At 36.6% G+C, this 26840-nt stretch overlaps 3 protein-coding genes across 11 annotated transcripts in view; 2 read left to right on the forward strand and 1 right to left on the reverse strand.

The window, feature by feature from the left end:
* LOC139970087 (uncharacterized) overlaps nt 1-26840 on the reverse strand; it is an 853056-nt gene that overhangs the window by 459929 nt on the left and 366287 nt on the right. The gene's annotated exons all lie outside the window — the stretch shown is intronic.
* The window catches only part of LOC139970058 (uncharacterized), a 354811-nt gene that overhangs the window by 267345 nt on the left and 60626 nt on the right, over nt 1-26840 (forward strand). The window lies entirely within an intron of this gene.
* LOC139970185 (uncharacterized) lies at nt 17783-22885 on the forward strand. Its single transcript, XM_071975825.1, has 3 exons — nt 17783-17804; nt 18164-19686; nt 22811-22885. The coding sequence occupies exons 1-3, from the start codon at nt 17783-17785 to the stop codon at nt 22868-22870; spliced, it is 1605 nt and encodes a 534-aa protein (XP_071831926.1). The 3' UTR covers nt 22871-22885.

The raw sequence follows: 26840 nt of genomic DNA on the forward strand, positions 1-26840 counted from the left end.
TTGTCTATAATTTGCTATAAAACTCAAATAATGGTCATCCATGTCCACTATTTATAATTACATTAATCTATTCCATTCTAAACATTTCCCTTTTTATACATTATCTATCTGAGCCCATTCTAAGCCACTTGATAATCGGGATTATCCACTGTATCGGATGATCTGTGAATTGATACACCCAATCAGACATGGGCGTACACACGGGTCACCCCTTGTACCCCTGGAAAATCTAAGCATTATACAAACCAGCAATAATTACTCAACATGATACGCTCCTGCACTCCGGAAATATAATGTTTGCGATAAGAAATGAATATCAGAGAAAATTCAAAATCTGAAAAGTGAAAATGACCCAGTTCAAGACCCAGGATTTCCAGCAGGGCTTAGAATACATTTCGGAGTAATTTAATTGCTTCCTCTGACAGGTGTTTTCGTGCTTTAAACTCTCTACAGACAGTGGAGTAGCCAGAAGGGTGGGAAACATGGGGTGGAGGCAGGGGAGTTTCCCCTACCACAAACATTTTCGAGGACGAAACGGATGAAGAACTAAAACAAATATAAAGGCTAATAAACATTTTTTTGATGAGGAATGAATATCATAAATAATCGATAATTATGAGAGAATCTGAATTAGCCAATGAGTATACGTGGATACATGGAATGATAACGGAATTGACCTCAGTTTTTATATTTTCTAATAAAACGAACGATCATAATTTGCCTATTGTGGTATGCAGTGGCGTAGGAAGGTACTTTTGAGTGGGGGGGGGGGCTGAAGACTGATGGCCGGCCTGGGGGAGGGGTCTATGGGGAGGGGGTGTCCCCCTCCCCTTTGGAATTTTTTGCATTTCCAGGTGGCCTCAGATGCAATTTGGTGCAATATAGCACACTTCAACACCCACTCCATTTTGTAAACTTAATTTTGTATTTTCACCTGGCCTTAGATGCAATTTGGTGCTCCAAATGAGATTTTTTTCTCATTTGGAAATGAAAAAGGGGTTTTTTGACTTGCGAAGCGGGGGGCGGAATGATGCTTCCGCCCCTCCACATTTTTCAGCCCCCCCGGTTCCTACGCCCTTGGTGGTATGTTTATTTGGGTACCACGTGACCTATTCCTGTTCATTGTCTCCTTATACAGTGTCAGATGGTTTAATCGAGAAGGTGGAGGGGGAGGTTGGTGAACATCGAAGACAGTGGGACATGTATCAAAATATCGCTAAGATTATGTCCAAGATTTTAATACGGAAGGAGTAGATGACAGGCCATGGTGTATGTGACATTTATTTTAAGGGGGAATACCGCCAACATCTTGGTGAGAAACTCTTCTCTGTGAAGTACGTACCAAAATTTCAGTAATTAGCGTTTACAACAAAAGAGCACTTTTTAATAACATGTTTTCATAAATTGTTCAACAAGATGGCACCTTTAATACTTGAAGGGCACTTTTATATTACAAAAATTGAAAAACGTTCTTATTTTATAAGAAAAGGAGCATTTTTTATGATAGGAATCAATACCCCATGGCAGACACAGTAAATGACAGAACAAGATTCGCAATATTGGTTGTTGTCATTGTATGACTTAGATAATCTTCAGTACGATCATTATTTAAATGAGATATGCTAAGTAATTTAAATACAGGAATGATTAGCCAATCAAAGACAAGCAGAGTAGGTTAAGGTTCTCATAAAATTAACATACAATAAAGACCTAACAATACAATTCACTGAAAATGTATAATTATATCGATGTACACAACAAGATATAAAAGACTGAGAAATCCAAAGCTTTACCTGACACATTACAATTATGGCGGTTATAACCATAATCAGTATACATCATTGGCAAGAAAAGTAGATTTATGGTCTTCCATATATACTTTTGTACACTTGGATTCAACTACTTCCCTCTAACGTGTCTCCTCTTTGACACATCCTATCTACTTGAGCCCATTCTTAGCGTCTGTATACCTCGGTTAGTGTACTTGAGCGAATTCTCAGTCATTCCATGCACCATATTAGAAATTTACATATTGGACGTTTGCAATAAGGAGGAGGGGTAGATCAAAGTAGTAACAAAGTAAAACGAATATCTCAAAATGCTACAGCTTTCGTGGATTTGTCCCCCCCCCCCCTTTAACCCTACTCGGGCTTCCAAACACATTTCAGTAAAACGCAATTCTTCCCTGGAATGTATTTTTTACTATAAAATGACTATCAGGGAACATAATCAACTAAAGTACCAATGATACCCACTAGGGCTTAGAGTACATTCGGGAGTCTCTTAATTCCTCTCTCTGATATGTGTTGTCTTGCTTCAAACTCGATTTTAGCTTTGGCGTATCCAGAGGGGTACTGACAGGGGGTAAGGCCCCTCCCCAACACCAACATTTTTTTTGGGACGCAACGGGGTTGAAAATAAGGAAAATTGACAAAGGAAAAATAAATAGCCATGATGATACTGCAAAATGCTACTCGTTGCTATAGTACGGCCTGATATGCTTCTGGTCAGATTTTCCCTCATAGTAGCACACTAAGCATAGATCGAGATTTCATCGAACAAGTTAACTTTGATTCAGTAATTGACACTCTAGACAAAGTTTCCTGCGTCATGTGGTACCGGCTTGTCGTTTCTAATATAAACAATATTTCTATTTGAGTCAATGATATATCACCTGCGTATATGCCTGCCTATATACGAACTATTGTGTATTGTAAATGTGTTTCATCGTTAATATCTACAGTACGCAACTGGGAGAATAGCAACACGAGCATTCTTCCCTCCCCTACCCCTCCCTTTCCTTCCCCTCCCCTCCCCTTAATTGAGTTGAAAATTGTTTGCGTTTTATCGAACACGCAAGCAAAGCCGTATGCATAAGAGTTGATGTGATGTAATGATAGCACCGTTTTGCATCTAAGCACTCTTACCGAAACACCTGACAAAAGGAGAGGGGGTGATCAAGGGGATACAGTCTGGGGCCTCGCAATCGTATTGTGGGCCCGGGAAAATATGGAGGGGCTATACAAAAAAATGGGATATGTGACCAGTGTAAAGAGAGGGACAGGCATTGTCCTCGGGGCCCGACCTGGCTCCCGACGCTCCTACAGTTGAGTGCGAAAGGGTGGGTGTGGGCGTGTGGGCCATGGCCCCATCTCGGATCGTCAGTCGGAGAGAAATGGTTCAGTCTTTGGATTTTTGCAATCAACCGGGTGAGATGTGAACCCTTTCTATGGTTGTATCATCACCCCTCGCTTTACTAAAGTATTTATAAAAATAAGTGACAAAAATTAGTAAAACATTGCGTTGAGAGTTACTAGTGACCTTCTTAATAGTGTAACTATTCCTCAGAATGAACAATTTTTAAGTCTAAATTTTCATTCTAGTTTCCTGGGTGGAGGATCTCCACAACCAAACCTCATAACATTTTATAACCCAGTACAGTCCACTACTCTATAAAGTACAGTCCCACTACTATACAGTACAGTCCAGATGCTCTATACCTTACAGTCCCCCTACTCTATAAAGTACATATATATAGTAGTCCCCCTACTATATATAGTACAGTCTCCCTACATTATAAAGTACAGTCCCACTACTCTATAAAGGAAAGGCTCCAACTATATAAAGTTCAGCCCCCCTATTCCATAAATTAAAGTCCCCTACTCTATATAGTACAGTCCCACTACTCTATAAATTACAGTCTTCTACTCTATAAAGTACAGCCCCTACTCTATAAAGCACAGCCTCCTATTCTATAAATTACCGACCCCCTACTCTAGATAGTCCCTTACTGAATATAGTGTACAGTCCCCTACTGTATAAAGTACAGTTCCTCGACTCTAAAAAGTATACAGTCCCCCTACATTATAAAGTACAGTCCCACTACTCTAGTCTTCAACTATAAGTCTTCAACTCTATAAAGTTCAGCCCCCTACTCCATGAATTACAGTCCCTTACTCTATATAGTACAGTCCCTTACTGTATAAAGTACAGTCCCTCGACTCTAAAAAGTATACAGTCCCCCTACATTATAAAGTACAGTCCCACTACTCTATACAGTACAGTCTCCTACTCTATAAATTACAGTCCCCCGACTCTATATAGTACAGTCCCCATACTATATAAAGTACAGTGCCCCTACTACATGTAGTACAGTCTCCTACTCTATAAATTACCGACCCCTACTCTATATAGTACAGTCCCTTACTGTATAAAGTACAGTCCCCCGACTCTATAAAGTACAGTCCCCCTACTATATCAAGTACAGTCCCCCTACTCTATACAGTACAGTCCCCTACTCTATAAATTACAGTCCCCCGACTCTATATAGTACAGTGCCCATACTCTATAAAGTCCGTCATCCGTATCTGCTTCTAACTTAATCAGTAGGAAGTTTTAACCCCCCTCCCCCCCCAAAAAAAAACACACACAAACACAGCTTTCATATCCTCTGCACGCCACTGCGCCATTGCACCATACTATGGTCTAACTGGAGCATTGTAAAGTCTTTTGAATGAAAGAAAAGTGATATTCTCATTTTTCTCAAACGATTTAGAAATTAATTGGACAATATCTAAACCTTTTCATACAAATACGGGGCATTGATGATGACTTTAACTATAACTGAGTTCTTCCGTTCATTGAAATCCTGTCTTACTGAAGTCTATCAACAACAAAGAACTGGCAGGAACGATCAATTTGAATAGAGAAAACATTTTTTGGTTCTAGAACGGGACTCGAAACACGGACCCTTGCAATCCTAATGTTACTTGTTAAAATCTCGCTCTAGCTCCTTATATCTACACACTCTTTTGTCAAATTGTTTATAATTTCTTTCCTTTTTTCCATATTAGTTTAATAAACAGTGGATTTACATTGCTTTAAGTATCGTAAACGAATCTGTAGTTTTCTTGTCAAGACATATTCAGAGTTGGCCATTGCCGCTTGTAGTTAAATCTACGCAGTTTGCGTACTTTACAGGCATATTACGCACATAGGGCAAAATACATCGGAAACTTACAATGGTTTCGTATTAATAGACTTAACTGAGAGCAATGCATATACGTACAACAGGTACCTTTGAACGTCTGATATGACAGAATAAACACAGATATGCATAGGTATCAGATATGAATTGTATTATCAAATAAAGTATTTGATTGTGTAAACTATAAAATATGAACTTTGAAACCAGTTCAAACTATAAACTGATTCCTCCCGATATCTATTTAGCGTTCAGAATCGTATGTTAGGACGTCACATGACATACATGACATACACGACGCCATCTTGTCAATTGGATGTTCTGCATTTCTGATTCCGTATGTTCTTCTTTCGTGATTTTCATCCGTTATTTTAAGGATTAAAGGATTCTAGACTTAAATTATACTCTGGATGATAAAACTACAAAGCGATGATCGTGCTGGTAAGTAGCGTACATGAGACAGTGGTGGTGTGAAACTATATATGTACTGATATACTAAACACGTCATTAATAACACATGTTATGTACTGATATACTAAACACGTTATAAATAACACAGGCTATGTTAAATGTATGCAACATATTTCTATCTGAACATGGCGTCTTCAAGGCAATTTCAATGTATAAGAACGATAATTCATGTCTGTATGATCATATTTCAAGGTTGATTTAAATATTTCATTAATTTGAAGGGTATAATTTGAAGCTCACGTTAGTCAAACTCCTTTTATGTAAATCCTGGTTATTTATAAGTTCATTCATGCAGGTACAACATATCTTTTCCTATCAGAACATGTGCTATCCTTTCACTTAATTGCTGTTTGATCAGATCATAAATATACTAAAATTGAGTCCTGTTGAAACAGAAATGTAGAATTGTAATACTTTCATAGCAGGCCTTGCGCCTTTAGGCTTAGGTCCAACATACATGAATGAATCGGGATGGAAATCATTAAATAGATTCCTCAAGGTATAGGCTTATTTTCAGCTTGCAATTATGTGCATGAGAGAGATGCACTTGTCTTACTTTATATCCGTATGGAACATGGAGTACATCATGTGGGAAGACCACCATGGACAATTTGGATACGTTTCACTAAGATAAATCTAGTGGGAAGTTCATGGAACATGGTATAAGTTAGGCCTATATGTGGGAAGTAAAGAGAACATTAAATAAGTTAAATTAGGCTAACCCGGTGGAAATGTGGTTCTTATCAGTAAAACCACTGTGAAACATGACAGTATTCTTAAACTCTACAAACTTCCTGATAATGAGGACGAATATTAAAACAATAAAATAAGCAGATTAAGTTTAAGAATTTAACTGATTTTTAAGAATTTTTGTTTTGTATGATAGCAATCACGTGACAGGTGTATTTTGCTTTATCAGTATAGACAGAACAAAGCATCGTAAATGTTATATCTCTGAAATTATTGGAAAAAACATAAATCATTAGATATTAAACCTAATCGGCTTATAAATGAACCGTAACATTTGTTTTCCAATGCCCGAGATTCAGTTGTACCGCCTAAAGCAGCAGTTTAACTTAGGCTTGCAATGTTACCCTGGTAGGATAACACTATACATAAGTATGTGTATTGATAACAGTGGTCACCTTTTTCTTTAATTTCACCAAATAGAGATTACTGAGGGTAAAGTTAATACATTTGATCATCAACGTTAACATTTCGTCACGTGCACGCTTTGTATTGTTGCATTAGACACATTAAAGACCAAATTGGAAAATGTTTAAAGAAGAAAAAAGTATGTTTACCTCACTTTTTCCAATGAACCTTGGCGAAAGTCAAACGTATGACCTACAATTTTTATCTGATGTCACTGTCGATTAGTATCAATATAATCATATCAATCAACTCAAACAGCTTCTGAATAACCGTTGTATCTACAATTAAGAGAGAGCCACGCAATAACTGTGAAGCCCGCCATCTAAAATGATGAGCTGTAGGTGATATTCTAAAAGGACATCGTGAATATTGATAACAAAACAGAAAGTTGAATTTTTCAGGGTGTGTTAGTATTAGATTACTTCAAAGGTCGATGTTTTGTGTAACAATAAACAGTAAATAAGAGAATAGGAGAGATTCACCTTGATGTAATCTTTGTCGAGCCAGAGACCTGTTAGTAAAGTGACTGGTTCAGTTGACTTATGTTATTATACATTGACGTACGATAATTGTGTTAGTTTGATTCATCCATGCATACTGTATCTATATATTCAACATATCGTCTCTTTGAAAAATACTCATGGATAATATCACTCAAAGGAAAAAAAAACAGTGAAGACCCAAGTTAAACGCAATCAGTCATGAAAGTTGTTGTGACGTCATAATCGATAGAGCGCCTTACAGTACTTACATAGTTTTGGATTAGTAACTTTAGCATAAGAAGGCTGATTTTAAAATAAACGTTGATAACAATTTAAGTCTCAGCATTCTAATTACTCTTACAGTGTATGATCGAGAGTTCAACAGGAATTTTTGTATTGTTTTTAAATAAAAAAGCTACATTTGTGTTATCAAACTGATTGAGTGACTTCTGTAACATGGTGTAACTTTACTGAAAGCCTTGTCTATATTATGAACTTGTTATACACTGGAAAGTCCAGAGAAAGGTTATTTTCTCGATGACAAAATATAAATGACGTTAGACTCGAATTCTTTGAATCATCATATCACCGTCTTCAATATAAAAACACAAACGATGTATATGAAACTGTGTTTTAATTCTGTTTTTGCATGTTTGGGGTTTGTTCCTTGGAGGTCGTCTCGTTTAGAACCACCGGTCCTTGTCTGTCTATTGTGCTCCTAAAGCAACATGAAGTGTTTTGTGATACTAAGCACACACGGAAGGACTTGCGTGGTTCTTTGTTATGTTCCATCTTATTCAATAACAATCGTTGTACAGTATCCTTCTTATATTGTATATGATCAATTTGTCGCCGGTAAACCACCTCCAACAGTAGCTTCATGTAAGTGCACTCGTGACAACCCCTGGTAAGTGTTGTTGATAAGTAAATGGCAGAACAAAGTTCACAAAGCTCGTTACTGCAGTCAAATTATATCTTAATTGTTTAATATTAAAAGAGAAAATATGGTGAGTAGGTAATTAAGTAGTCAGCTGGCAGAGATCAGCCAATCAGCGACAAGCAGAGTAGGTATAGTCGTTGATGATATCTACTTGAGAGATTGATCGAAAATTCTCCTTTGGCACGGTAATTCAAACGATATGAAACTAAACCACAATTTGGTACCTGGACCCTGGCACGGATCTGGGAGATTGGGTGATGAGTGGGTTTACAAAATAAGTAATTAGCACAGCCTTGCACGTAGAACTATATATAAACCCCATTTAGCATAAATATGCCTCAGAATGCCACATTTATGTGAATGTTTTCTTCTGAGGAGCTTTTTTCCAATCCTGAATTCCTCACTGCCTGTCTTGATTGACTACTCAATACGCCAGACAAATTTAGAGCGTTCTGATCTATTCTTTACATATTTGAGTTATATTGCTATAAAGGTGATCAGTATATTGACTCTAAACATGCTAGAGAAGTCGAATACTGGTCAACCATTTCCATTTTCAGTTGCATTCCACTGCTATCCTCAAATAATTTCCCTCTTCATCACATCATATTGTCTATAGTTTGTCCATTCTCATTGTATTGAAATGATTGGGGTTCTTTGGAAAACATTAAGTGACTTTTAACTGTTGTCGTTCTTCCGTTCAAATAAAATTCTGTTCACTTCAACATTGAAATGAGCAAACAGTTCCGGAGGATGGAACTGGACTCGACCCATAATCCTTTGCAATATTGATTTCACTGGTTTGAGTCCCAATTTAGTCCCAAATTGCTTTGATCTTTTCAATTGTGTATCATATCTTCTTTTTCGTCACATTAAAGGATTCTCGTAAGAGAATCTGGCCTTTTGTTGCTTAGATATTATGTAACCATTGCTTTTAGTTTCATCCACAACTCATATCATTCATGTGCACATCTTGTATCATTCCCGAAATAAATAAGCATATTACATGCATAGAATAGCATTCATCGAAACAATTTTAAAACTTAATAGATCCACATACAGTTAATAGTCAACGCAGCAAGTACTTTTGAACGGCTGATAAGACAAAATAAACACATTAAGGCAAAAATATCAGATATGAATTGTATTATCAAATAAATTTGTGTTACTATGTAAACTATTAGCCACGAACTTTGGTGAACCAGTTTACAACTATAGACTGACTCCTAGGCCTACCGATAGCTATTTAGCGTCCAGGTTTGCATATTAAATGCATCACATGCAGGGGCGTATCCAGGATTTTCCAATAGGGGGGGGGGGCGCCAGGCATGAATGATCGCCGTCCTGGGGGATGGGTCTAAGGGGAGGGGGTGTACAATTTTTGCTTTTAAAGAAGGGCTGAAATGCAAAATGGTGTTATATGCATGGGCGGCGATCCGTACTTCCGAGTGGGGGGGGGGGGATATGGCCTTGTTGACTATCTAAGCGTAGCGCCACCATGGGTTGGCGCGAAGCGTACAAGAAAATTTTGGGATTAACAAACCCTCTAGATGGCCGGAAACGGCACTTCCCGAGGTTTCCAAGCGGCATATACCCAACTTTAAAATAGGGATGTCATGTCCGAAATATCTCATAATCAGGATCCAAAATACTTTTTTTTTTAATTTCGGGTGTTATTTTGGGAAAATTGCCCCTGTCAATCTTGTTTCAGGCGCAACGTTAGAATGTTCGAGAGCTCTGTTATATTATTCGATGAAGAAAATGGCCTCATGCAGGCTATTATAGGCCTATACACATGCAATACACAATTACACATAGTTACATTCCTAGGTACCGATTGCTAGGGCATCCAGGTGAAACGTGTATTAAGCATTACCCTGGTTACATGAGATTCTCAGCTGTTCGAGGGAACATGTACGTGTGTAGGCCTACTATAGGGCCTATATGAATACTATGAGGGTGCATATATGTACTATATCAATACCGTGGGCGCAATAATACATTTTGTTGTTATAGGGCCAATGAAGCCTACAGTCAACTATTTTTGCTTTATAAAGACGCTTTATTTGAAAAGATCGCACTGCGTTTATGGTAGGCGAGAAATGAAGCTAAAAAAGAGCCGTACATTAACGAAGATGCATAAATGTAGGCATGAAAATATTCTTATCCCTGGCATTTGGTGGGGGGGGGGGGTATGGTGCATTACATCCCCTCCACCCATTTTCATGGGGGGATATATCCCCCCTCCACCCAGGATCGCCGCCCATGGCCATATGTGATCCATTTTTCGACCTTAATAATAAGCAACATTTCCAGTAAATATGGACACAAAATGCACAATTTAGTATGGCTGGCATGTCATTTAGTGTTTATAGTGATAATACAAACACAATTACCATCTATGTTTCTAAAACTATATATGCCGCCGAACTTCGCCAGAACCTTTTTTTGGCAAACAAAAAATAAAGCATACGGTAGGGGGGGGGGGGGTTGAGCGATCACCGACATCTCACATAAAGGTCGTCATCAATTTTTTTTTTTTTTTTTTTTTGCTAAACTTTTTTTTTTGGTGACGGCCAATAGGGGGGGCGCGCGCCTGTTGCGCCCCCCCTGGATACGCCCCTGACATGATATGCACGACACCATCTATACTGTAGTCAATTGGATGTGTTTTAGTCCCGTTTCTATATGCTTTCCTTTTGTGATTTTCATTTGTTATTTAAGGATAAAAAGACTCTAGACTTAAATTCTACTCTGGATAATAAACCTACAAAGCAATGATCGTAATGGTAAGTAGGCGTACATACATACAGGGGACGGTAATGATGTAAAGCTCTAATTTAAGAAAAAAAATATATGTACATTTTCGTTGCGTTGAATGATTTATTCTAACATAGTATTAACTGTAATCAGTAATTTCCATGTTTGCTTATTAAAAATCTCAGTTCACCTGTTGATCCAAAATGAAGATATAGCATTCTGTAAATGTGACGAACATTTGTGTACATGTGCATTGAATTATAAGTAGTAATATCCCATACTGTGAAAACTACAAAGTCCCATTCAATTTTATAGTAGTTATTCAGCTATATCAACATCCGGGTTTGTGTGTCACTGATTTTGTCACGCTTTGCCAACTGTTGCGGTAGATATAATTTGTTTCCCTCCTCAGCGGTTTAAATTACCGATTTAAATATTGCCATTTTAGAAAAAGAGCTTTTTATTGAATTGTCAGTGCAACTTATGATTATTTTTGCAAGTTTTAAACAGAAGGGAGAACATTTCTAACACGAAAGTTCGTCGTCCACTGATATTGTATTGTGTTAGCCTAACTTTATATTTAGACTTATTATGTTCGGTGGTAGGCTGTGAGGTACGTGTGTTACGTTAATAACAATTGATAATAGTATTGACTATGTTGTTAGTTGTACTGAAAGAACCAATGGTTACTTGCACACATAACCAGTGAGCCAGTGAGCTTATGTTATTCCTTGCCAATTGAGATTATAATCCCAAGCTTTCGAATATTGTTGATTTAATTGATCAGCAAGGTTTTTTCCCTGACTGTGGGCCTACCTACTAAATATGTTAACTTACCATGTGTACAAGCTATGTTTAGCAAAAATTAATTCAAACCCTGCCCCCTAATAAATGTGCATAATATCATATTGAACATACATTATCATGTACCCGCTATCTACCAACACCTTCACACAAAGTATGATACAATTCTAAAAATGTTTACATTTGACCCAGTGACCTCATTAATATTCTTGAAATGAGCACCAAAATCAATAGGGCTCTTTTTCTCACTATGGCGCATATATATACCAAGTATGATCTCAATCCAACTTCAGTTAACGTGTTTACAAGCTATTTTAGTGAAAATCAACTTAAGCCCCGCCCCATAATAAATATGCATCATATCAACTTGAACATATATTACCATGTACCCACTATCTATGAACACATTTATACCAAGTATGAATAAATTCTGACTTTCGGTGCGGAGTTAAAAGGATTTGGATATTTTCACTTTGACCCCGTGACCTCATTACTATTCATGAAATGAGCACCAAGTTTCTTTGCTCTTTCATATTGTTTATACTTTTTTTTCGGTCATTTTTCGTCATAATAAAGGATTCTCGTAAAGGAATTTGGCCTATTCTTGTCAAGATATATTATGTAACCATCGCCTATAGTCTCATGCAAAACTTATATCGTTCCCGTGATATACAGGCATATTACGTGCATAAGATAACATACATCAAACAATTTAAATCTTAATAGATCAACGGATAGTTAATGGTAAACATGTATGCAGCAAGTACTTTGAACGGCTGATCTGACAAAATAAACACAAGGCATAATAATCAGATATGAAATATATTATCAAATAAAGTCTTTGATTCTGTCAACTATTAACAACAAACTTTGAAACCAGTTGCAATTATAGATTGATTGCTGTCGATATCTATTCAGCGTCCAGGATCGTATGTTAGAACATCACATGACATACAGGACGCCATCTTGTCAATTGGATGTTCTTCATTCCCGTTTCCGTATGTTCTACTTTCGTGATTTTCACGTGTTATTTAAGGATTAAAGGATTCTAGACTAAAATTCTACTCTGGATGATAAACCCACAAAATGATGATCGTACTGGTAAGTAACGTACAGGAGACAGTAACGGTGTGAATGTATATTCTGATATACTAAACACGTCGTTAATAACAAAGGCTATGTACTGATAAACTAAACACGTCATTTAAAACACAGGCTATGTACTGATATACTAAACACGTCATTAATAACACAGGCTGTGTACTTATATACTAAACACGTCATTAATAACAAAGGCTATGAACTGATATACTAAACACGTCATTAATAACACAGGCTATGTACTGATATACTTAACACGTCATTTAAAACATCGGCTATGTACTGATATACTAAACACGTCATTAAGAACACAGGCTATGTACTGATATACTTAACACGTCATTAATAACACAGGCTATGTACTGATATACTAAACACGTCAATAATAACACAGGCTATGTACTGATATACTTAACACGTCATTAATAACACAGGCTATGTACTGATATACTAAACACGTCGTTAATAACAAAGGCTATGTACTGATATACTTAACACGTCATTTAAAACATCGGCTATGTACTGATATACTAAACACGTCATTTAAAACACAGGCTATGTACTGATATACTAAACACGTCATTAATAACACAGGCTATGTACTGATATACTAAACACGTCATTAATAACACAGGCTATGTACTTATATACTAAACACGTCATTAATAACAAAGGCTATGAACTGATATACTAAACACGTCATTAATAACACAGGCTATGTACTGATATACTTAACACGTCATTTAAAACATCGGCTATGTACTGATATACTAAACACGTTATTAGTAACACAGGCTATGTACTGATATACTTAACACGTCATTAAGAACACAGGCTATGTACTGATATACTTAACACGTCATTAATAACACAGGCTATTTACTGATATACTAAACACGTCATTAATAACACAGGCTATGTACTTATATACTAAACACGTCATTAATAACAAAGGCTATGAACTGATATACTAAACACGTCATTAATAACACAGGCTATGTACTGATATACTTAACACGTCATTTAAAACATCGGCTATGTACTGATATACTAAACACGTTATTAGTAACACAGGCTATGTACTGATATACTTAACACGTCATTAAGAACACAGGCTATGTACTGATATACTTAACACGTCATTAATAACACAGGCTATGTACTGATATACTAAACACGTCAGTAATAACAATGGCTATGTACTGATAAACTTAACACGTCATTTAAAACGCACTGATATACTAAACACTTCATTGATAACACAGGATATGTACTTATATACTAAACACGTCATTAATAACACAGGATATGTACTGATATACTAAACACGTCATTAATAACACAGGATATGTACTGATATACTAAACACGTCATTAATAACAAAGGCTATGTACTGATATACTAAACACGTCAATAATAACACAAGCTATGTACTGATAAACTTAACACGTCATTTAAAACACAGGCTATATACTGATATACTAAACACGTCATTAATAACAATGGCTATGCACTGATATACTAAACACGTCATTAGTAACACAGGCTATGTACTGATATACTAAACACGTCATTAATAACACAGGCTATGTACTGATATACTAAACACGTCATTAATAACACAGGCTATGTACTTATATACTAAACACGTCATTAATAACAAAGGCTATGAACTGATATACTAAACACGTCATTAATAACACAGGCTATGTACTGATATACTTAACACGTCATTTAAAACATCGGCTATGTACTGATATACTAAACACGTTATTAGTAACACAGGCTATGTACTGATATACTTAACACGTCATTAAGAACACAGGCTATGTACTGATATACTTAACACGTCATTAATAACACAGGCTATGTACTGATATACTAAACACGTCATTAATAACACAGGCTATGTACTTATATACTAAACACGTCATTAATAACAAAGGCTATGAACTGATATACTAAACACGTCATTAATAACACAGGCTATGTACTGATATACTTAACACGTCATTTAAAACATCGGCTATGTACTGATATACTAAACACGTTATTAGTAACACAGGCTATGTACTGATATACTTAACACGTCATTAAGAACACAGGCTATGTACTGATATACTTAACACGTCATTAATAACACAGGCTATGTACTGATATACTAAACACGTCAATAATAACAATGGCTATGTACTGATAAACTTAACACGTCATTTAAAACGCACTGATATACTAAACACTTCATTGATAACACAGGATATGTACTTATATACTAAACACGTCATTAATAACACAGGATATGTACTGATATACTAAACACGTCATTAATAACACAGGATATGTACTGATATACTAAACACGTCATTAATAACAAAGGCTATGTACTGATATACTAAACACGTCAATAATAACACAGGCTATGTACTGATATACTAACACGTCAATAATAACACAAGCTATGTACTGATAAACTTAACACGTCATTTAAAACACAGGCTATATACTGATATACTAAACACGTCATTAATAACAATGGCTATGCACTGATATACTAAACACGTCATTAGTAACACAGGCTATGTACTGATATACTAAACACGTCATTAATAACACAGGCTATGTACTGATATACTAAACACGTCAATAATAACACAGGCTATGTACTGATATACTAGACACGTCATTAGTAACACAGGCTATGTACTGATATACTAGACACGTCATTAGTAACACAGGCTATGCACTGATATACTAAACACGTCATTAATAACAAAGGCTATGTACTGATATACTAAACACGTCAATAATAACACAGGCTATGTACTGATATACTAGACACGTCATTAGTAACACAGGCTATGTACTGATATACTAAACACGTCATTAATAACAAAGGCTATGTACTGATATACTAAACACGTCAATAATAACACAGGCTATGTACTGATATACTAGACACGTCATTAGTAACACAGGCTATGCACTGATATACTAAACACGTTATTTAAAACACAGGTTATGTACTGATATACTAAACACGTCATTAATAACACAGGCTATGTACTTATATACTAAACACGTTATTAATAACACAGGATATGTACTGATATACTATCGTCATTAATAACACAGACTATGTACAGATAAACTAAACACGTCATTAATAACACAGGCTATGTACTGGTATACTAAACACGTCATTTAAAACACAGGCTATGTACTGATATACTAAACACGTCATTAGTAACACAGGCAATGTACTGATATACTAAACATGTCATAATTAACACAGGCAATGTTAAATGTATGACAACAGCTAACTATATGAAAATGGCGTCTTGAAGGCTATTTTAATTGATCAGAATTATAATCCATGTCTCAATGATGATATTCAATGTCGATCTAAATATTTCTTTAATTTGAAGGTAATAATTTAGGCTCATCTTAATTAAACTATTATTATGTAAATCCTGGTTATTTATAAGTTCATTCATGCAGGTACAACATATCTCTTCTAACCAGAACATGTGCTATCCTTTCACTTTATTGCTGTTTGATCAGATCATAAATAAACTAACAGTGAGTCCTGTCGAAACAGACATTTAGAAATGTAATACTTCTATTGCAGGTGTTGAGCCTTTAGGCTTAGGTCTAAATTAAATGTATGAATCGGGATGGAAATAATTTAAAAGATTCCTCAAGGTATAGGTTTATTTTCAATTTGCATCTCTATGCATGAGAGACATGCAGTTACCTTACTTTCTATCCGTATGGAACAGGGTATTAATTATGTGGGCAGTATATGAACAATTTTGATACGTTTTACTAAGATAAATATAGTAGAAAATTCATGGAACATGATATAAGTTAGGCCTATATATGGGAAGTAAAGAGAACATTGAATAAGTTAAAACAGGCTAACCCGGTGGGAAGGTGGTTCTATTAGCTCAGTCTTTAAACTCACTAATCTTCCCGATAACCCGGAAAATGTTAATATTGAAACAATAGAATAAACATATTAAGTTTATGAACTTTACTGAGTTTTAGGATTTTTTTCTTTGTAAGTTAATTATCACGTGACTGATATCTTTTACTTTATCAGGGTGACCAGAGCGATTAATCGTAAATGTTATTTTACTGAAATTATTGGAAAAATATAAATGTTTTGAAAATCAACCTAATCGGCTTATCAAGGAACCGTATAAATTATATTCCTCTACCCGAAATTCAGTCGTACCGCTTAAAGCAGCAGTTAAACTTAGGCTTACAATTTTACCCTGTTAGGCTATTATACACAAGTCTTGTGTTGATAACAGTGGGTCATCAATCTATTCAATTTCATGAAATAAAGGTTACTGAGGGAATAGTTAATACATTTGATTTGATCCTAAACGTTAACACGTAGTCACGTGCACGTTTAGTAATGCTGTATTATACACATTAACGACCAAATTGGAATTATGTTCATAAAAGAAAATCAGACTTTTACCTCACATTTGAAATGAACCATGGCCATAGTCAAACTAATGACCTACATTTTGATCTAATTTCACTATCTATTAGTATCGATAAAATAATAAAAATCATCTCAAGCAGCTTCTTTAACAAGCACATGAATAACCATTGTATCTACAATTAAGAGAGAAGCCCGCCATCTAAAATGATGAGCTGTAGGTGATATTCTAAAAGGATATTGAAAACACTGATAACAAAACAGAAAGTTGAATTTTTCAGGGTGGGTTGATATAAGATGACTTCAAAGGTCGATGTGTTGTGCAAACAATAAACAGTCAATAAGAGATAAGGAGAGATTCACCTTGATGTAATATTTGTCGAGCCAGAGACCTGTTGGTAAAGTGACTGGTTCTGTTGACTTATAGAATTATACATTGATTTATGATAATTTTGTTAAGTTAGTCTCATCCATGCATACTGTATCTATATATTCAACAGATAATCGCTTTGAATGATAATCATGGACAATGTCACTTAAAGGAATAGAAAAGTGAAGACCCAAGTTTATCCCGCCAACCAGTCACGGAAGTTTTTGTGACGTCATAATCGATGGAGCGCCTTACATTCTCGATGGATCGCCTTACAGTGCAAGGTTTGTTGTAATTACACAGTTTTGGATTTGTAACTTAGCATAAGAAGGCTGATGTTTATAATAAATATTGATAAAGATTTAAGCCTCATCATTCTAAATACTCTTACATTGTATGATCGAGAGTTCAACGTGACTTTTTTTATTGTTTTCCTTGTTTTGTTTCTACCATATTAACTTGAACTAACCGAATGAAAAATGTGCATATTACTCCGATTGAACTTGTATAAATTTGTCATTCAGAGTGACTCCAAAAGATTGCCCGCAATAATTGTTTCCGGTTTATATAAGCACTGACACGCCCTAATATCATTGACCAACAAATAATGTTTACAAATCAATCTTTTTCCATTTTCTTTCAGAAAAAAAGGCCATACTAATCGATTCTCTGAAGAGCAGGTATAAACTACAATATGACGCAATCCAGCCAATACCGTACATTAAGGACAGACTATATTGCGTTGACAGGGTATTTGTTGAGGGCGGTACAGAGATCTACATTGTTGAAGGAGCGACGAAGGAGAAAGCAGGACCATGGGTACGTGTGGACTCGTACAAAGATATCTTCACAGACCCTCGAATGAAAGCCAAACGGCGCATCATAGAAGCAGAAGCCGGGTATGGTAAGTCAACAGTGGCCCTACAGCTCGCCTATGATTGGTGCAATGGTGTAAAGGATTCACCTTTTAAAGACGTAGAGATTCTAATTCTTCTCCGGTTGAGGCAGCTGAACAGCAAGATATCTATCTATCAAGCAATTAAACTGTTCTTAGGACCAAAAGATCCTCGTATCAAATCTACTGATATTAAAGATATAATTGAAAGCTGCTCTTCTGTTAAGGTACTCCTGGACGGGTATGATGAGTTTCCTGATAGGGACGGAGCTACCGGAAGTGATGTGGGACGTATCATTACGAGGGATCTATTTGGTAATATCGATGTTACCCTGACAACCAGATATCTTCCGAAGGACTATGACAAAGCAAACACAAAGCAAGTGCGGTTAGTTGGTTTTGACGAAAAAGCACGTGACCAGTACATTCGCAAGGCTGTTACTGGGGAAGACGAAGAAAGCGTTGCTAAAATTAAGCGAGCTTTAAAATCCAACCCGATCCTTGATGACCTATGTCAGGTGCCTCTTTTCTTTGTTATGTTTTCTCACATGACTCATGAAAAAGTACTTTTTATGAGATTTAATTCAGTCACAGAGTTTTTTCGCTTCATGATGAAGTGTTTTCATAGTCACAAGAGCAATAAATCAATGGATAGGAACACGAGACCACATAATGTTACATATGAACTGAAATTCACTGAACTAAGTAAAGTAGCATTTGAAGGTCTCTGCGGTGAAAACCAACAGTTATCATGGCGTAAGGATGGACTCTGTACACGACTAGGTCAAGGATTTTATAATCATTATATTGCAGTTGGTATATTGGTAGAGGAAGAAGTGTCTGATGTTACAAACGAACAGACTTCTACTACAGACATACAGACAAGGACTGACGTAAGGTTCTACCATCAACTATTCTGTGAATGGTTTGCGTCTTTCAGACTGGTAAAAATTGTAGCTGCTACAAGAAAGGCATCTAAGCTGAAGAAAGTTCTTGATAAAGTGGATCCATTTAATCTTCAGTACCTCTATCGATTCACCTGTGGGATTAATCCAGCAGTTGGGAAGAGAATAATAGAATACTTGAAGAGCAGGAAAGACGGTGATAAGTTTGCCATCCTCTGCATCCTGGAACAAACTGGTGAGGTAGATGGAATCAAGGACACCGTCAGGGATCTGTGTTCAAGTCAGGTGACCATCAATGGAGACTCACACAGTAAACTACTACAGAGATCTACCATACAACTACTGGAGATTGCTGCCAGATATGACGTAAGTATTAATCAAAAATTAATATTTTACTCGTTGCATGGATTGAATTGGTAGACATATTTAGCTGAATGCCTATATGTAACCGTGACACAATTCAATTTACAGTAAACACACTCTGACAAATGAAAACCCAGAGTAAGATTCCTGATAGCATCTTTCATGTTTTCTTCACGTGATGGAATCTTGGTGGAAATGAATGCTGAACATATAATGTAAAGTACAGTTAAAAGAAATATAAACATAACCATGGACTTCATTTAACCAGCAGGGCGTTGTCACTTAGTAAATTACAGATCATTGATTTAAAAACAAAAGAAAAATGTCTTATCAGTCCAACACATTAGAAACAAAATTATGAGGAAGTAAACAATTGTTTATGTATCTTTAAACCGAAACTCCACTTTGCATGAAATTAATGAGTTGTTTTTGTTATGGGATTTTGATATCTAAACGTATAAGAAAATTAACGCAAACAATAATCGAAATAATTTGAATCATGCAATATGGCGTAAAGAATTATATGGTATCTAACATAGGAGAGTGTGAATGTACGCTATTGTATATGACAACAGTATATGTATATATATATATATATATATATATATATATATATATATATATATATATATATATATATAACTTTCAGAAAAATACCAACAAAATAGCTTGCTCTTCACATCACCTAGAATGATTGGGGGAGGGGGGGGGTGATTCTTAGCTTTTGGGGGAAGGGGTGATTCTTAGGTTTTTTTTTAATAATTAGGAATTAATTCAAGACTCTTTAACCTTGAGGGTATTTACACACAACAATGGTTTCAAGGACGACCAATTCATGAATAAATTCATTTAGAAAATCGACTTATGGAAGCTGAAACAATGTCCATAATATAATTGTAATCACTACAGATGTATGATTTATAGGCAGAGTAGTATTGATAATTTGGATGGGGTTGCCGCATGAGCCCTAGTTTACAAATCTCGTAAATGTTACCTTTTATAAGATAAATGCAATTTGACATGAGACAGTGTGAAGGTACATTGTTACATATTATAGATAACGCTAGAAATGGCATATCTACTTTACTAGAGTTGTTTCTAAATAAGGAATCAGTAATTGTCTAAAAGAGACTGAGTCTATGATATGAGGAACAAACTTTAAGACAAAGCCTTAAAAGGTAAAGACCAAAATACCTTGACCTGCAGAGTCACGTACAAATTGATAGAAAGATATACACTATAGAGTAGAGATGATGTAAGCGTGAGGGAGGAGGAGGGGCGTCTGATTCTGATATCTAGAAGACCAACAATGACTAAAACCCTGTTTGAATTTTGCTTCTGAAAGTAAGTCCATGACATCCTAAATATCTCTATAGGGCAGTACGACCCAGACAAATTGGCATTGGAGGTTAAGGGCTGCCAAAGGAGTTAACAATTATTTGTAGATTTCTTCTTTTCTTCACTTTCCAGTCAGCATTTTGACCGTTACATGAAATAGGCCTTCATGACGTCATTCGATCGTGCCGCATATTATAGTGGTACAGGCATACATAACCATGGATCCTTGCAAGGAAACATGCGTAGAATGTTAGGTCAATTATTATCAACTATATGTAATAACGGCATTAACAGTCATTACTACTATATGTTAAGTCACAACAGTAAGGGAAGTCGATTTTATGGTATATTCCAAACAACCCTTACAGGGAGTGTAGTGTATGGTCATCGAGCCATACTAATGTAGTGACAACCCCTACAGGGAGTGTAGTGTATGGTCATCGAACCAAACTTATGTAGTGACAATTCTTGCTAGGAGTGTAGTGTGTGGTCATCGAACCATACTGATGTAGTAACAACCCTTGCAGGGAGTGTAGTGGATATGGTCATCGAACCATACTAATGTAGTAACAACCCTTACAGGGAGTGTAGTGTATGTTCATCGAACCATACTAATGTAGTAACAACCCTTACAGGGAGTGTAGTGTATGGTCATCGAACCAAAATTATGTAGTGACAATTCTTGCTAGGAGTGTAGTGTATGGTCATCGAACCATACTAATGTAGTAACAACCCTTGCAGGGAGTGTAGTGTATGGTCATCGAACCATACTAATGTAGTAACAACCCTTATAGAGAGTGTAGTGTATGGTCATTGAACCATACTGATGTAGTATCAACCCTTACAGGGAGTATATAGTGTATGGTCATCGTACAATAATAATGTAGCGTCTTTAAGGAGTGCAAGCTCAGTGGTTAACGCCGGTGTCTCCCAATCATAAGGTGCCCAGTTCGAGTCACTCCAAGGTTAATGTATGTCGTCCAGTTACAGAGTTGTTGACAATTGACAATTAATAATCATGGACGTTAAATATGAATCTACGAGACTGACTTCGGTCAGCTTAATCTCAAAAACATACATATATGCATACAATTTACAATATAACGGTACCGTTGTCCATACCGTCCATAATGTATTGTTATTTTCACGGGCAGTGAACGTTAGTTCCCTATGAATACACATGCTATACAAAGTTTATTAGTAATTATAGTGAAGTATCTATTTTATTATAGAAACACTTGTACGATATAACATATATGACCATAGGCGTAGGAGCCCAACTTGATTTGGGGTGGGGGGGGGGGGCTGTAAAAGCCTGTAACGACTTGCCCGAAATACATAATAAAACTTGTTCACGCGCTTCGCGGGCGTTCAACATGTTCATGTGCATATCATGTAGGAATGCATCAGTTATTACAACGCATGCCAATTACATACAATCATTTGCCGTGTTATTATCCTTCCATATTGGTTATCATTTTGGGGGAAGTCGTTACAATAATAATACAATAATAATGACAAAGTAATATGAGTTTAACCATTGAAAAACGAGTTGCAAATTATTTTTCTTTCAGTAGGCGCCCGAAAAATTCTCAGCATATTGCCCGACATTTCACAAAAATATTTTGTTGGGGGTCTACAGCCCCCACCGCCACCCCTGCCTCCTACGCCCATGGATATAACGTCATTACGTATAGACATAACACAGATAATGCAGAGACATCGTTATATAACAATATAACGGCGTGCCACAGTCATATTACGTCAACATTTCACTTTTAATTTACAGGCTCTCTTTTGTGCTTCGAGAGAGCTCCCTGCTATAATTAGGGAGCTGACACAAACATAGCTCCTTGGTATCATTAGAAAGCTATCACAGAGCTCCCTGCTTAAAGGTAGGATGCTGTCACAAAAGAGCGCTCTCTGGTTAGGGAGCGGTCACAAAGAGAGCTGCCTGGTTAAAAGGAGGATCTGTCACAGAGAGAGAGCTCCCTGCTATAATTAGACAGCGGTCACAACGAGTGCTCCCTTGTATTACAGGGAGCTGTCACAAACAGAGCTCCGTAACTGTACCAATAGCATAAATAGCATAAAAGATAGCATAAAAGATGGGCCCTGGCATAATTAGGGAGCCCTCACAGAGAGAGCTCGCTTGTATAATTAGGGAGCTGTCACATAGAGAAATACTTAGTTTAATTAGGCAGCTGCCCCCCTTCATTATGAATGCTTAGTTTTTGCTGCGTAGAAGTACAGAAGATGCGAATAGCATTGTACAGGATCAAAGTATTATCAGATAACAATATCAGCTGATCAGTGATATGGTAAACTGTTTGTTATGTAAATATCGAGTGATGGTTTCTGGAAGGCTAAATAAATACTACGAGATGTGTGACATTAGTGACTTTTAGTGCGCGGTGATTGATGTGATGTTTGAGTTTTAAATCAATATTCTCATTTGCATCGCCGTTACAAGGGAAATATGAAAATAATTTCACCCCTTCCCCTCTCCCACGAACATAACATATCGTTTTGCATTGACTCTAGTGTACCACTGCATGTACAAAAAAGAAATGCATATATTACACATACATGCTGCATTGCAGCAGACCAAATCTTGGAATATCACTCAATTTTGCATACTCCTCAATCGTTTTATCGCTCTTAATTATAATTATGTTTTTTTATTTTTTATTATACCAATTGCACATCCTCAAAGTGATTGTTTGATTCAACATAACTGTCATGGACAAAAGTGACATATTATGTTATTTATTTGTCTTTTCCTATAAAGGTGGAGGATGGTAACACCAGATTGTTAAAAATTGCTGGAAGAAGGTCCATTATACCATTGTAATCAATACAGAGGTATTAAATATAGGCAGAGTGGTAGTTGATGTTGGGTGGGACCCCTGGTTAATAAATCTCTATCCTTTTATAAGATAAATTCAAGTTAAAATGTATGCAGAATGTGATATGGCATGACTATTACATCTAAGATAAACTATATTATACCATTTGTATTATGATGTATCAATATGTTTTGAAGAATGACTCGATCTTTCATATTAAGACACAGTTTAAGACGAACAATTGAAAAACAAGAAACTTAAATAACTTGAACTGCAGAGCCATGTAAAAAATGTATTAATCAAGAACAAATTAAGATTCAACCATTACAGTACCAGATATGTAGAAGACCATCAAATCAGTCAATAAAATCGAAGGTCCATTACACCGTAGCAATCCCTATAGACAGTGGATGAGACTGTAATGTTTCATTCAGAATTAACAACTGTTCTGTATGTAGTTATTTATGTATTGCAAAGTGATGAGAGAAAACATTACATTTTAAGGTTAGCACGTTTTTTTTTCTCAATTTTCACTAAACATTTTGAACCTTTACATACAAAGTAGGCCGACATGACGTCATTCGGTCAGACCACACAATATAATTGGTATAGGCAACACTAACTAAGAAAACATTTGGTAAACAATTATCTTTAATATTAGTACGGCATTGTCATTCATTTGTATTCTAATATATTAAGTTACAACAGTAAATGATATCCCTTGTGTATGGTGTATATCCTACGAACAATGGCATGTCATTGGGGGGGGGGTGAGGGTGGTCGACCGCCCATCGTCAGTTGGGGAGGGGGGTGGGCGAAATTATGTTTTCGTTCAGCCGTTGAAGAATTAGAACACTAATACGGAGGTATAACCCCTCTCCTTTGTTTTAACCTTACAGAACTATTTATCAGCAAAACCTTGCATATAGAGCTACTTTTATATATGGATGAAATTCATATTCTAAATATGCCCAGAGTGCACCAATTGACATCTACATTGTTATGGGGGGGGGGGGGATGTAGGGATAGGTGGTGGGTGGACCCCAGACCCACCTACGTGATAGTCGGCTTGAATTACCACAGGTTACCACCCTCTCCTTTATGAAATCCTTTGTTCGCCTCTAGTCCTGCTACAGAGGATCAGGAACCTAATTAAATCAATCCGTGGGAAACTTTGAATTTGTCCTCCACTTTTGAAATCCTGCTGTCCATGACCTCATGCAGGGAGCTGTGGTTCATGGCGTCTATGTCATATAATGTAGTGCCTGTGTAGCTTCATACCTAGCAAAGATCTGTCACGGACTGAAGAGAAACAAGGAGCTGTAACTGAAGTTCTATGGTTTAACTTGATCTATTTTAGAAAGAGCTGCATGCTATCACAAGGGGGCTGTTACATAGAGAGCTCCCTGTTATAACTAGGGAACTTCACTGAGAGAGCTCCCTGGTATAACAGGAACTGTCAATGAGAGAACTCTGTGCTGTAATTAAACAGCTATCTTCGAGAGAGCACCATGTTACAATTTGGAAGCCCCCTCATTATCGAATTGTTCGTATTTGATGTGTATGCACGATGCTAATATAGAATATGCATACCTGTAGGATCAACGTATCAACAGTAATATAGTAAACTGTTTGTTTGTTATGTAAATATCGAGTGACGGGAAGGCTAAATAAATGAAGTGAGTAGCGTGATATATATTCTGATTTTTATCGCCTTTACAAGTAAACATTACACGATGATTACATTTCTGTTTGCATGGACTTAAGTGTCTTCTAACACTGCAGGTACACAGTGACTCAGAACAGAGCGAAATGAACGAATGCTACACATTCCATGTACGATACTTCCTCAGCGCTAACTTAGGCCTCAAATATACAAGTCATATTGCAAATCCTCCAACTTCTTGTCTAATTTCAACATTCCTGGTGGACAAAACTCACATCTCATTTTAAATCCCCCCCCCCTCCCCTTCCACCTAAACGATAGAGGATGGTAACACCGGATTTTTAGATAATACTGCTTTGAGATGTGACAGACTCGAGCTTTGCGAACATATTGTTTCACTAATCAGTTATTACTACAAATTAACAGCAGACAGTGTTAGTTTACCACTATATAGGCGTAGGAGATAAAGCTACAAACACAACCAGCTGCTTTAAGCTAAAATAGAAAATGCTCTGTTCAGGAGCGTCAATCCGAATTGAGAGTTGGGTGGGGAGGGGGGCATAAATAAGGGTACATGAATAAAACTGAAGGAGTCGGCGAGCAAAGCCTTTTGGGGTGGGGTCCAGGGGCGAATCCCCGCCAGGGTCCAGGGGTCGGAATCTACAAATCTTCAGGTTTACTTCTGTTTGGTGCCTGAATTGATAAGTCATTCATAAATGTATTTAATAAAAGTCACATTTGACAAGATTAGACTTGAATTAAAAAGACTTATATATTTCACCTCCTGATGTAACTTATGGCATTAATCATGATTATTCAGATTGAAACTTAAACCCAAAAGGAAGCATCTAAACTTTGCACACAAGAATATCTTGTTATCCAGACATCTACAACATGCACACATATAGTATAAGCACATTTGAAAAGCACTATTTGGTATCTAGGCACATTCACTTCATCGGAAACAACAAATCATAAAAATAAAGATAAACATCAGGGCCGTAGCCTGGGTAGAATTCCTAGCAGTAGTTAAGGAACATCGAGACAAAATGTATCGTCCAAATGTTACATAGCGATGCTTTGATGTGCGGATATACGGTACCAGGCACTTTTTCAAGAAATTTGAGTGGGTTGGTCATTTCCAAAAAGGGACCGTCATGACACTATCTAGGGACCTACTGCGGGTAGGGGAGGGGGAATGAGCTGAGTGAGTGGACCGTGTAGGGGACGGTGCCTTATTATTCTTAGTAAAACATTGTGGCACTAATATAGAGGATAACAGTGAAACATACGTAATAAGTATA

Source organism: Apostichopus japonicus, chromosome 7 (genome assembly GCF_037975245.1).
Source record: "Apostichopus japonicus isolate 1M-3 chromosome 7, ASM3797524v1, whole genome shotgun sequence".
NCBI classification, from domain to species: domain Eukaryota; kingdom Metazoa; phylum Echinodermata; class Holothuroidea; order Aspidochirotida; family Stichopodidae; genus Apostichopus; species Apostichopus japonicus.

Coding starts and splice junctions, on each gene's coding strand:
- LOC139970185 (XM_071975825.1), top strand. CDS start 17,783: ATGGATCGCCTTACAGTGCAAG. Junction 17,805..18,163: donor GGATCGCCTTACAGTGCAAG/GTTTGTTGTAAT, acceptor ATTTTCTTTCAG/AAAAAAAGGCCATACTAATC. Junction 19,687..22,810: donor AGATTGCTGCCAGATATGAC/GTAAGTATTAAT, acceptor TTTAATTTACAG/GCTCTCTTTTGTGCTTCGAG.